This window comes from Pelodiscus sinensis, chromosome 8 (genome assembly GCF_049634645.1).
Source record: "Pelodiscus sinensis isolate JC-2024 chromosome 8, ASM4963464v1, whole genome shotgun sequence".
Lineage (NCBI taxonomy): Eukaryota > Metazoa > Chordata > Testudines > Trionychidae > Pelodiscus > Pelodiscus sinensis.
The window spans coordinates 30,069,814-30,083,819 of NC_134718.1; the positions used below are offsets into that span (position 1 = coordinate 30,069,814).

The 14,006-nt window shown below is 42.3% G+C and overlaps 2 protein-coding genes and 1 long non-coding RNA gene across 13 annotated transcripts in view; 1 reads left to right on the forward strand and 2 right to left on the reverse strand.

Annotated features, from left to right (window-relative positions):
• Positions 1-14,006, reverse strand: part of CDH23 (cadherin related 23) — a 576,749-nt gene that overhangs the window by 67,439 nt on the left and 495,304 nt on the right. The window lies entirely within an intron of this gene.
• VSIR (V-set immunoregulatory receptor) overlaps positions 1-14,006 on the forward strand; it is a 42,896-nt gene that overhangs the window by 1,949 nt on the left and 26,941 nt on the right. For both annotated transcript variants that reach the window (XM_075934961.1, XM_006121492.4), the window contains exon 2: positions 12,215-12,670. In XM_075934961.1, the coding sequence (XP_075791076.1) occupies positions 12,215-12,670 (456 nt within the window). The remainder of the gene's footprint in view (positions 1-12,214; positions 12,671-14,006) is intronic.
• On the reverse strand, positions 926-11,454 carry LOC142830397 (uncharacterized). The gene is made up of 2 exons (XR_012905600.1): positions 4,645-11,454; positions 926-4,230 (listed from the first exon to the last, which is right to left on the reverse strand). It is a non-coding gene; the product is annotated as an uncharacterized LOC142830397 (long non-coding RNA).

Consider the following 14,006-nt stretch of genomic DNA (forward strand, 5'->3'; position numbering starts at 1 on the left):
GCACACATCAGTAAATGCAAGATCAAGCCATAGAGAAAGGAGGTTGGTTACTCTGGTGAAAGAGAGATGGCTGACCTTGTGGAAATTGCCAATTGCACCTTCCTCTGGACACATTTACATGGATATTTAAGCAATCAAACAAAAAGATTTTTCAAAGCTTAACAGAAATTAACACTAGCCCTTGATTCCAGCATAACATTTCCTCTGAGATAACCCCTTCTGCTAGTCACACTCTGGGAATGGCCTTTTAGAGCACAGACATCCCGTCTTGGGCTCAGGTGTATGAGCAGCCCCTGCAAACACTCTTTCAAAGATCTGTCATGCCAACCGTCCAGACACTGCCAATCCAATATTAATACGACTGTGCCAAGCATTCAGGCATCCTGCACAGAATAGATCAGTGGAAAGGTGGGTTGCAGAGCACCGATGAGGACAGGAATGAACCTGGAGTGAGGAACAGGGTGAAGATAGCACTACACATGGTGCAGAGAGTGGAGGGACTCCAGGGTAATGAAGTTCTGCTTATACTGTCTTGTGCAGATTAAAATGCATTTTATTATGGGGCTGATCCTAAGCTCACTGAAATCAGCAATGTCTTCAGTGGGCTTCAGATTAAGCTCTAAGGGTACGTCTAGACTACCGCGTTTTGTCGACGGAAGTTTTGTCGACAGATACTGTCGACAAAACTTCCGTCGACAAAGAGCGTCCAGACACATTGAGTTCTGTCGACAAAGCAAGCTGCTTTGTCGACAGAACTCCGTAGTCTGGACGCAACGTTACAGGCAATAACACCTTCTGTCGACAGAGTTCTGTCGACAGAAGGTGTTATGCCTCGTAAAATGAGGTTTACCAGCGTCGACAAAACTGCTGAGTTCTGTCGACGTTATGTCGACAGAACTCAGCGGTAGTGTGGACGCTGGTATAGTTTTGTCGACAAAAGTGGACTTTTGTCGACAAAACTAGGTAGTCTAGACACACCCTAAGTGACAGCTTCATTTCAGCTCCAATATCCTGGACAGCTAACTAAACATTAGATGGTGTTTAGAGTGATAATATGCTAATTTAAGTTTACTATTATTTGTCTTCAGTAGTGCTTATTATGGGCAGGGTGCTTTTCAGAGAGATGCAAGGAGATGGTCCATGTCCTAAGAGGATGCCAGTCTAAGGCTTTTTTATAGAGCCCTGCAAAATTGGCAGACATCTGCAGATATCCTTGGACCATATTTGCAGTTCGTATGCAGATACAAATTTTGTACCTGTGCAGGGCTCTACTTGTTTTAATAAGCTCAACTGTAAATCTACCATGACCCAGCCTGCCACCCTGAGAGTGCCCTCGTGCTGAGCATTTAAACTTCCACGGTGCACTTTATTCAACTTGTGTTTCAGATTTGGATAAATTAAACCACGTAACTGAAAATTTAGTGTGTGGCAGTAGGATCTCCAAGGGCCATCAGTGCATGGTATGCTAGCCAAGGCAGGTTTGTACCCCAGCTTGCTGCACTTCAACTTCTTACAGTAAGCCTTAAAAACAGATAGAACTTAGAGGAAGGGAATGGTAATAGATGTAATTCTATGCTCTGGGTGTCCTTAAACCACCCCTTGTCAGAATCTGGGTCCAGAAGAAAAGGGATGGATCACTGGGAATTGGCCTGTTTTGTTCCTTCTCTCAGAAGGAGCACTGGCCAGTGCTAGAGACAGAGTACCAGGCTCAGTGGACCACTGATCTGACCCAGCTTGGCCATTCTTATGTTGTAATAGCTAAGGGATTTCTGTCTAGAGACAACGTATCTTTTGGTTTGTTGGCAATTTAAAAATGTCAAAAAAATTTCCCGGTGGACAGAAAAGTTAAAAAACAACAACCCATAAGTCAGATGAAATGGCATGTGCTTAAAGTGAAACACTGTTTCATTTGGGAGCATTTTAAAATGTTTGACAATTAAAAAAATTAAATTACTGGAAATTCTGAAAGAAAACTTAACTTCAAATCTAAATGATAATAATAAACAAAGATTTGTTTAAAAAAACCTGAACACACCACATTTAGATTTGTAATTTTTACATGAATAATTTGGTAAACCAACATGAATTTACAAATAATTTTTGTGCAACTGAATCTGTACTTTTTGCTGAAAAAAATAGTGTTAGTCACTATTTCTAAAAATATCACACACTATTTCTAAAAATTTCAGGTAATGTTTGCTATAGCTCATTAACCTTTCATCATGCCACGTCTGGGCCGCAATGTGAGTGAAGGTAACATTTCAGGTGGAAACAGCGAGAAATGTAGTGGTTTCACATGTAGATTCAGCAGATTCAGCAGAGTTTCACTATGATTTTTTTCTTGAAAACTGAAACACAGCAAAACTCTAAAAACTAAGGCTCCCAGAGGTACAGCCCATGGAAAATGCTATGCTGGGTCACGGGGCGCATCTTTGTAAAATTGGTGTCTTTCTACTGAAGAATTTAAACAGGATTTTAAGTTTTAGTTGCTTTATTTCTTATGAAAGCGGATTGATGCTGCTATTCTGAAGGAATGGATGGGTGAGCTTCTGGGGTGGCCTGCAATATGTTGGATGTCAGACAAGGTGATCATGTTGGTCCTTTATGGCCTTAAAGCCTATGAGTCAACATTAGGGAAGTTAAAACAGTTAACTGAATAAACAAGAGAACTTACCTGGCTAACCGTTTTCATGCCAGGGTCCCGCTGTGGCTATGGATCCCACAGCCCAGCCTGCTGGCCACTCCATGGCTGAGGCTGCTCTGGCCTGGCATAGCTGACCACTGTCAGAGTTTGCTGACAAGGGTTGATTAACCCATAAGCATATCACTAAGCCTCACACTTACAGGTAAGCTTACCACAGTTAGTGGTTTAACATCCCCTAGACAGACTGAAAGAATCACTCTAAAGTGCCCTCTGCACACTGAAAATGACCAATAGTTAACAGTGGTATTAACGATGGTTCCTCTCTGTCCCTTCCAACCAATTTTGAAAACAGTTTGGCTGATAGTGTAGATTTGTTGAACCTATCAACACAATCTCACTTTCTGTAATAATTTGGTCCAATCCCCACGGATAACTGATCTGTATTCAGCACAGTAAGCCAAGGAAAGCATTGTTAATACAAGATCCTTTCCCCAATGTAGTTGTGCCCTAACAGAAGTATGAATTCCCCACATTTATCTCTCTGGGGTGAAAACTGAAGCCCAGTGATAACAAATTAAGAGAGTCTTGCAACATTCATGAAAATGTACAGCTTAGATACAAAATCTACCTGTGAGGATCAACAGGTGCAGAATGGTTTTCACTTCTCCACAAACAGCAGAGAGAAAGACCCTTCCCTCTCCCTGACTAGGCAAAGAACTACTATTTCTTCACAGTTCCCCCTCCTCCTTGGCTGGTAGACTAACTGATTACCATCTTCTTGTTAAAATCCACTTCAAGCACTGGTCATGGAGAAGATAATAGTGAAAAAACTGATTTTTACTCAACTTTTACAAAAGTAAATACATAAAATATTGTGTTTACCCACCCTGGAAATGTGAGTAAGCAGAATGTTGCTATGCTGACACTGGGAGACAAGGGAATAGAAAAAACAAGGAGGACTGAAAACAAAAGAGCTTTGGAAGATCTCTAAGGGTCTGTCTTCCCTATACTGTGGATCAATGCTGCAGCAATTGATCCACCGGCAGTGGATTTATCGTATCTGCTTAAAAGCGATAAATTGACCACCAAGCACTTTCCCGTCGACTCCAGTGCTCTGTCAGGATAAGAAGAGAAGGTAGAGTTGATGGGAGAGCAGCATCCAATGACCTTACCATGGCGGTGAGTATGGCAGCTTCAGCTACGCTATTTGTATAGGTAAGTGGCATACCTTAGATTGACCGAAGGTGGGGGCATAGTGTAGGCCTAAGAGGGCACAGAAGTTCTCCAGAGAGATAGGGAGAGGAACTTTCATTTGTTCAAACAAAATAAATAAAGTTAGTTTTATTTTAAGAAATTCAACAGTGATACAAAATTAATTAAATGACCTTAGGGTTTTTCCTCTGCTTTTTGTTTAATGAAATCCTGCAGTGTTAGAGATCATTGGTGAGGTGAAATGTGAAATTGTGCCTTCCTTGAAGTCTCCAGGATGCTTGCATCATTCTCTGTTGTCACCACAGGTTGCAGGAACACGGAAGTAGGTTTCACAACCAAGGCCACAGTAGTGTGTTGGTTGGGTTAAGGCAAAACTGTTAGGATAAAATGTTGGAGATGAAGAGGACACTATATGGGATGCACTCGAGACCTGTGTCTTCCAGCTGTGGGCCAGACGCTCATGAACAGACCCAACCATCTACCAGAGACTCCAGCAGCCTCATAGTATTTCCAGGGCTGGATAGGCTCAGTGTATGACCTGCACCCCTCCTCATAAGAACAAGGGCCACTGAGAGTTCTAGACAGCAGTTCTGTCAACTGTGCAGAAAGAACCCCCATTACTGTCTAAGAGAGCAGAATATTCCTCTCACCTAGACACCAGTTGTATGCTACCCTACAAGGTTTTTTTTTTCTCACAGCTTTGTATGGGGCTGCTATGGTGCTAGTTATCTGGAAAAAGAGGGGCTCCATGAAAGCAGGCAAAAGCAAAGGTCATTTTGTGCCATTACTTCTAAGAGTAGGACTGAGTAGAGGTAGTGAAAGCCATGGATCCTACTCTGCTACGTTCATGTCAGATCTACCACCTGCATTGATTCCAGTGGGAAAGTCCTGATGAGGATGGGCAGCATCATGCTCTGTCAGATAGGCCTTCTGTGCCATCAAAACCTGAAATTGCTGTGCGGCTAATGACATGTCAGGATGTCACAACATGATTTGGTACCACATGGCACTTAAGAAAAACTAGAACAATATAAAATTAACATGCCACACATTAGATGGATTAAAAACTGGCTGACTGATTTTAGAATGTAATTGCAAATGGAGTATTCTCATCAAGCAGGTGTGTTGCCAGAGAAGTTGCAGGGACTGATTCTAGACCTTACGCTATTTAAATTTTTATCAGTGATCTGGAAGAAAATGTAAAACCATCACTGATATAGTCAAAAACGATACAAACATTGGGAGTGTAATAAATAATGAAAAGGACAGGTTACTGATTCAACACAATCTGTATCACTTGGTAAACTGGGTGAAAGCCAAAACTGCGTGGTTAAATGTAAATGTAGATATCTAGTAACAAAGAAAGTAAGCCATACTCACAGGACAGGGTTTCTATCCTGGAATGCAGCGATTCTGAAAAAGATCTGGGTGTTATGGCAGGTAATCAGATGAATTAGAGATCCCAGATTGATGCTGTGCCCAAAAGAGTTAATGCAAACCTTGGACGTACAAATGGTAATCTCAAGTATGGGAATTTATCTCTATATTTGGCATTGATTCAATTGCTGCAGGAATATTGCATCAAGTTCTGGTGCCGTCTGTTAAAGGAGAATGTTGATAAATTGAAGAGGATTCAGAGAAAAGGCACAAGAATGATTAATGGATTACACGACATGCTGTATAGTCATGAACTCAGAGCACTCAATCTATTTAGTTTAACAAAGAGAAGGTTAAGGAGTAACTTATTACAGACTATAAGTATCTTCATGAGGAACAAGTATTTAATAGTGGGCTCCTCAGTCTAGAAGAAAATCCTATGGCTGGAAGTTGAAGCTAGACAAATTGATTCTGGAAAGAAGGCATACATTTTTAACGGCATGAGTAATTAACCAGTGAAACAATTACCCAGGGTTGTGTTGGATTCTCCAATGCTAAGAATTTTAAAATCAAGATTTGGATGTTTCTCTAAAATATATGTTCTAGGAATTACGTTGATAAAGATAAATGGCCTGGGTTCCAAACGAGCCACTGTAAGCACAGCTGGGATTCTGCACCCTAAACTAGCTCCTGTACCCAAACTCCGTCCCACAGTATGCACCAACCCCCTGTCCTGGCCCAGTTCTCTCTTGCATCCCAAACCCCTCATCCCTGGTCCCACCCCAGACCCTGCACCCCAACTTCTCCACATCCAAACTCCCTCCTGGAGTCTATAACCCACACCCCCTAACATCCTAGCCCCCTGCCCCAGCCCAGAGCCCCCTCCTGCATTATAAACTTCTCAACCCCACCTCAGAACCTGTACCCCCAGAAGAGACCCTCACACCCCTCCTGTACCCCAACCCTCTGCCCCAGCCCAGTGTGTCCTTTCACTCCCAAAACCTCACCCTCAAGCCATACCACCAGCTGGAGCCGTCTCCCCCTTCTTGCACACCAGCGCCTGCCCAAGCCTGCTGAAAGTGAGTACAGGTGAGGGAGAATAAGTGACAGAGAAAGGGGGGGTGGACCGCATGGGGGGAGTTGGTCCTCAACATTTTTTATATCAAAATGGGGGTTCTCAAGCTGCTGAAGTTTGAGACCCGCTGCATTAGATGTCTTTAAAGAACTCCCATCTGACCTTGGAAAACAAAAGGCAAATACATAAACCAAAGACACTTTACATAGGTGGCAACTTCTGCCCCCACACAAGTGCTGGCATAGCAGCTCTTACCAAAAATGTGGGTTGTGTTTATTTTCCACTGTAGATAGATCTCAACAAATCCTGTGGGTGAAGCAAGAGCTGGTTTAAGATGCAGAGTCTTGCAGAGTAGGTTAAAGAATATACTCTTTCAGTATTAAAAAAAAAAGTCCAAAAACCCCCTCACCCTCACATAAGAAGGACTTCCCTAGCTTTCTTCATAAACAAGTATCACAAGGGTACTTCTACACTGCAACACTATTTCAAAATAACTAGTGCTATTCCAAAAGAACTTAGTCCACATCTACACAGCAGACAGTTATTTCAAAATAGGGTCAAAATACTTCAAGCTGGAGGACTTCTTTCTCCGACTCCTGTAATCCTCATTGTATTTGTCTCTATTTCAAAGCGTGTATTTTAATAGACGCTCCCTATTTTGAAATAAGCTATGCAATTGATGTAGCTCAATTTGCGGAGCTTATTTTGAGTTAAGCCCTGCAGTGTAGATGCACCCAAAGTGATTAGGTAGATCCTAGCAACTCAGTGACTGTATAGGCAAAAACAACAGCTTTAACATGCTCAGCAATAGCTCAGACCTAACCCTGGACATTATAACTTCTCTTATTTGGTAAGGGGTCGTGCCCCCATCGCAAACATGCATGCCTTAAAATAAAATGTCATAAGCTCTCTAATGTCTACTTAGACATCAGCCACTATCAGATAGGCAGAAGAGATATTGTTTCATTAGCGGGATGGCACCTCAAACAGTGCAACACCCCAGTAGTACCGTAATGCAAAGTCCATATAAAATATAAGCTCAGTTGCTACAAGCGACCCACACCACAGATTGCAACTGAGATCACAGGTTCATAGGGGAGAAGGATGGAAAATCTTTCATCCAGTCTGCGCCACATGCTGGCAATGCAGGCTCTATCACAATGCTGATCCTGCCAGGTGGAGTGATCACCCATTTCTCAGCACCTAGCAACTGCTGTTCAGCGTGAACACTGGCAATGCATGAGATGATGGCCAGGTAGCCACAGACCCCAAATACGGCAAGTGGGAAAAGCAAGGGTCCAGAGCCTCTGTACAGCCCAGGGGACAAGGCGGGGAGGAGGACTGGTATCTGCAGTAGGGGCTGAGCCCCCCTATTAGTGGCAGGAGAAGCAGAGCGACATGGCCCCAGCTCACTCTGCTCCCTTGGTTCCCACCCACATTACTCAGCTTCCCACTGGTGAGCGTGGGGACGGTCCCGCCCACTCCTTCAAGTGATGCAGCCAGAAGACAGGGGAGTGTAGTGGGCTACGGCCGCACTACTCTGCTTCCCCTCACCACTACCAGTGTGCACAGGGAGGCACAACCTCTGCTGCAGGTGCCAGGCCACCCTGTTAGTCCCCCATGCTACCCAGAGGCTCTAGCCCCGTACCCCTCCCACTGGCAGCATTTGGGGTACAAGCTCTTCATGCCCCACCCCTGTCACGCCTACCTTCCACCCTGGGTGGGGGGTAAAGAGTCATCTTACTCTCAGTAGCTGCCTGCTCATCGCCTACTGATGTTACCCTGCTAGCCACTTGTCACACTGTCTGCTGCCGCCTTACTGGCTGTCACTCGCCATCCATTGCCCGCATGTCTCTGTTGTGACAACTGCACACCAATCTGTTAGTAATGTTTAGCTCTTTTGAAGGCTAAAGAGAAATACTGCCCCATCTCAAGTGACTTCAGCGCCCAGTGATTTTAACTCTTAGCAGGCAGACCAGAAACATAGTTCTGCCACAACTAGTTTTAGCTCTGAGGTGCAATTAAAATAACAAACAGGCTTCTGAAGATACCAATTTAGCTGTATTCTTTGAATAGGGGGGAGAAATAGGTCAGACTACTCTAGGGAGTGCTTTTGGGGAGAGAGTGCAGCCTCCTGACCAAAATACTTGTCCCCCTCACTTCTTTCTTTCACATGGCTTTGACATTTGAGCCCTTGTCCTTACAGAGCTTCTTTCAACTAAGAGTGACACCCCTCCTTTGGGACAGGTTTAAGCACAATCCTGCTTTTCTGTAGTCTCACAATAATTACAACATTGGTAACAATATTTCACTCTCTCAGCATTCAGTACTAACATAATGTGTGACCTAATTAGGGTTGCCAGGTGTCCCGTTTTGAACCGGACAGTTCAGTATTTGAACTCTCTGTTCGGGAAACAAATTGAGAAAATATAAATGTCTGGTATTTTCTAAATAAGATGTAATGTAAATTGTGATGTAATGTCAAGTGTGTCCAGTATTTTTGTTTAAACCATCTGGCAATCCTAGACTCAATGCCAGCCAAGATTATTACATTGAGCAAAACACCACTCTATTAGCTGAATATCTAGCAAATCTAAGCAAAGCAGGAGCAAACTGTATTTACATAAACACACCCAGGGTCTCTCACCTCTCCCAGATTGCTGACAAGGAAGTAATCAATCCATTCAGACCCAGCTTCCATAAATAACACAGTTAAATGATTCCAAGAGGTCCAAGTCCAACAATGTTCTAAATATAACAAATAATGGACAAAACTGGAAAGACTTTAAGGACCTTTTTCACTTGTATTTGTCCAAGATCAATTCTACTACTTGAGCTGGAGATCTGCTACAGGCTGAGAAAGTCACATAACCCTCAAAAGGTTAACAGAGTCAGCTCTGTGTTAGAAACTAAGTTCTTGTCAACGCAGGGACCTAGGCTAGAATGTAGTTTTTAAACCCTATTTGAACAAGGATTGTCCATCTTCAGAGGGTGGGAAAGAGGGCCTACATAGTATTTATACCAAGTGAACATGAGCCTGTTTCAGTACCGGAAGACTTCTGTGAAAGTTTGGAGCAATGTATTCTGTTGGCCCTTCTAAGTACATCAAATGAAAAACCAGAAAAATCAAATAAAGGTGAATCCAACTGAACAACAGGATGTAAGTGTAGCGAGAGAACATCTTGTCCTCATAACACCATCATATGTGTAACAAACCAAACCCTGGAGACATATTGTTACGTGGTTCCTCTTTACCAAGAGTTTCAAAAATACAGTAAAGAAATCCTCCTTTTTTCCCTCTTTAGTTTTTGAAGGATCCCTGTGGTTACTAGTGCTTCTGGGACAGTGGCACAGCTGGAGGCTCAGTTAGACAGAACGTAGGTGGGCACTGTTCTAGTCTTCCTCCACTCATTGGTATACAAATTGAAGAACTGGCTATAATACCCTGCTTCACCATGTCAATCCTGGTACCTCAGAGATTTTCCAGTTTACTACCCCCAACCTTTAGCACCCTAACTATTCCAGTCCTTGCTACCTACTCAACTTTGCTCATGTACCTGAATCCTGACTTGCATAACCCTAACACAAGCCTCAGAAACAGCTCTGCTAATACACCTCAGTTTGGAGCTACAAACATTCCCTGCTGTTCCTTTGCTGGGCCTCTGAGAACAATTTTCAGTAAACAATGAGGGATTTCTGAACTCGGCAGAGAACAACTTCTCTCATTAAGGAATTTTGTGTGTCAGCCAGTTCCACCTCTGCCTCTAGAGAAAATGGAAAACACAAGCAGTCTTGCGTAAACAGGGTGAGGTTAAAACAGTCTGATCTTGGAGTGGGAGTGTTTCATAAGCTGTTGTTATTTCTCTTTTTAAAAAAACAGGCATTAACAGCCCCCTGGTTAGGAGCGGGGAGGGAGGAGGAGGAGGAGGGAGAGAAGGAACTAACTATAACACCAATGATTGGGATTTGTAATTGAATCACAGCCATTTTGAAATGTCTTCAGTTGAGTACCATACACTCCCCCTGTCATCAGTCTTCCCCCACAAACACAGAGGCTCCTGATCCACTTTGATCTCTCTCAGCAAATGTTACAGTGCGAAGATACCACGCAACAGCATCCCCCAGGCCTAGTTTCAATAAGCGAGTGACCTGCATAACATCTCTGCTGCCACCCAAACCAGGAAAAGGGCAAAAGCTCCTTGCTAGTTTACAGAAGTAAAAATAGTAACTACTTATATAGTTCAAGTACACTATACCTACTGAAAGAAGTTATTTATTTATAAGATCAAGGTACACGTCAAACTTTTTCACTACATGATTTACATAAAAAGCCAGAACTTTGTACCACTTTGGTGTCCACCAAACCTATTACCACTGAATGGGAGTTTTGCTACCATCTTAAATGGAAGCAGGACCTAGCACTAAGATTTAAAAGGTTTTTCCTCTTGCTTACTGGACCCTCAAAAGAAAACTGATTATTTTATGGGTCCTGCACATTATGAACTGTCCAAACAAAGTGCTATCTGTTCAAAGTGCACTTGCTTTGAATGCATCTGAAAATCCAGAATGGTCATGTGCCACTATCATGGGGGCTCTACTTGAATTTTTTTTTTTTTTTAACGAACATGCATTAAGCATTTTACATTATTACAAGATTTTTGACTCTGTTCAGATTAAATGACACCAAAATATGTAAGTATTTGACAGGTATAGCATTAACTGAATGATCAGGAAGTCACTTGGCTGTGAGGGAAACACCCATTGCCTTCGGCTATTTTTGATTCACAGACCTAATCCCCATGAAAGGAATTTGATTTTTACTTATTTAAGGTTTCTTATACAATTCTGCACCACAAGACATACTTCCTTTTGTATATTATTGCATAAGTTTACTGTATCCTGTTCTCCCTCTCCCTCCTCCCCCAAATGTGTAAAAGACACACACAATTTGTTCCTCTTGGTTTCTGAGGACAGGACAAGGAGTAATGGGCTTAAAGTGCAGCAGGGGAGGTTTAGATTGGACATTAGGAAAAAATTCCTAACTGTCAGGGTGGTCAAATATTGGAATAAATTGCCAAGGGAGGTGGTGGAATCTCCCTCTCTGGAGATATTTAAGAACAGGTTAGATAGATATCTGTCAGGGATGGTGTAGACGGAGCTTGATCCTGCCTTGAGGGCGGGGGGCTGGACTCGATGACCTCTCGAGGTCCCTTCCAGTCCTATTATTCTATGATTCTATGATTCTATGAATTGTATGAAGTATATTATTTGCCAGCATTAATGTGGAGAAAAACTATCCTAAATGATCAGGTGGGTAATGCAAGAGAGTTAGCCAGAACTGACAATATCTTAACATTTCTTGGTGAAATTTGTTTTTTTTTTTTTAAAAGAATGTCTTTAATAGTTTGCACCAAAGAGCAGTAGTAGCTGTATGGAATAAAAGAAGCTATAATGTAGAATATTTTGGTCACTCTGAGATACCATGATTACGGAACAGTGAAATGACAAGATACACAGTGAGACCTCAGATCTAATTCTTAGGGGAAAGATGATTTACAAACATTAGTGATGTCCTGTATGATGTGTACACTATACAATCTAATTGCCCAATCTAATGCACTTAAACTAGTGTTTAGAGCACAGGACTAGGGATCAGATCTCCTGGATTCTAATCCCAAATCAGCTGCAATGACACTTTGTGTAACCTTGTATGAATTGCTTAACTAACCTCTGTGTGTGTCAGTGCATTCCTCTGTAAAATGGGTATAGTGCTTATCTACCAAACAGGGCTCTTTGCAGGTGTATGTTTAATTAGATCTTCATAGTAGTGCAAAGAGTTGCTATTCTTTAACATCTTGCTGTTTATCTTACATTGTAATTGCCTAGATTTTCTTTTCTCCATGTAGAACAGACAACAGCTTTCACGATCACGACTCCTTACTCACTCTATGTCTGCCCAGAAGGACAGAATGTCACCTTGACATGCAAGCTCACTGGGTCACTCTCTGCTCCACATGACTTACTTTACAAAATTTGGTACTTCAGCAGCAACAGAGACCAAAGCTGCTCTGAGAAGCAGCATATCCGCAACATCTCTGAAAGGGACCTACATCATGAGCTGGGGAGGCATCATGGGACACACAGCAATGTCACTGAAAAGTATTTCCATGGGGAGCGAGCAAACTACCATGGGCTGGAGACCACCTCGGATCACCATGGGACATTTCGTATCATCATAAAGAACCTGACTCTGCAGGACAGTGGCAATTACTGCTGTTATGTGGTAGACACGAAAAAGGAACATGGCAAACTGCATACCACGCAAGTGTCTCATGGCTTCATGGAACTCCGCATACAGAAAGGTAGATGTAACTGGGACATGTGTGTGGAATGCATGTGAGAGACTTTTACAAAGAAAAAATAGTAACTAAATTTCTGCACAACTTCAATTCACACTGAAATCAGTAGAAAGACACTCACTGACTTTAGTGGGAACCAGACTGGACCCAAAAATCAATAGACAAAGTTGGTGATGCTATAGGCCCACACAGAGGAACACAAGCTCAGGTTGTTTAGCATTCAGAGCTGGATGGCCAGGGGGTGCTGTAAGCAGGATCAAGGTATATTTGCAAAACTCTGTGGGACCCAACCCTGGATGTAGAACATATGTCATAGGCCTGGGTTGAAGGAAGAAGAGATCAGAACTTTTTTCTTAATATATAAGCATCTGGAAAGCACTTCCCCCCATGTTTACATAATAAAAACAAAGTTACCTTCATTTTCTTCAATCTCTTTCAGAAAAAAGTTCATCGTCAGGCCAAAAATGATAGAGAGATATCATACATTGTTTTTGGATGCAAAAGTTATATTTAGTCCTGGACTAGTGACAGTTTGAGGATCCAATATCTTGCAAACATCAAGGGCTAGAAATTAAAGCTGTATCTTACTGGACTGCTGAAAATGCTGATTTTCTTTTTTATGCTACTCCCAACTTAAAGATAAACCTCAAACTGTGGTCTATGGAGTTTTATGCTATATGCATGCAGAGAACCAACTGGGCATGTGCTCTGACAGCTAAATATCAGTATTACTTTTTCATGCAAACAATTCCTGTCATTGCCACAGGGATGTTATGCAATTGTGAATGGGCAGTTAGGAGGCCTTTGTGGTCAAAAACAGGCACAGTGATCAACATGATCACAACCAAGAGAGAAGCTAGTTATCACTAAACAATCCCTCCAATAAGATGTGGGCCTCAGGACACAATCATTTGACAATTCTTGGTATAATTAGTTTAACTGGCACTTATACACGTTGCTTGTGGCAAATGAGTAGTGCTACTTGCTAGTGGCAAATGACACATCAGTAGCTTTGCCACTAGCACCCTGAATGGTCATATTTCAAATGTGTGTCAATAAATCCTTTACATTACAACTTCTCTCTCTGCTCTAGGTGGATTAGGTGGAGGGAAGGTCAGAAATAACAGTGATAACTAACTGTCATTGCCATTTTTATGCCCCATTTTTTGGAATCTGCCATCCTGATTTTCTCATTGGGTGTGTTTACGCTGCACACTCAGCTCAAAATAAGCTATGCAATTTGAACTACGCAATTATTTCATAATTTGGTACTGTCTACACAGCACCAAATTTTTAAATAAGCTGCTATTCTGAAACGTTCCTTAATCCTCATGGAACG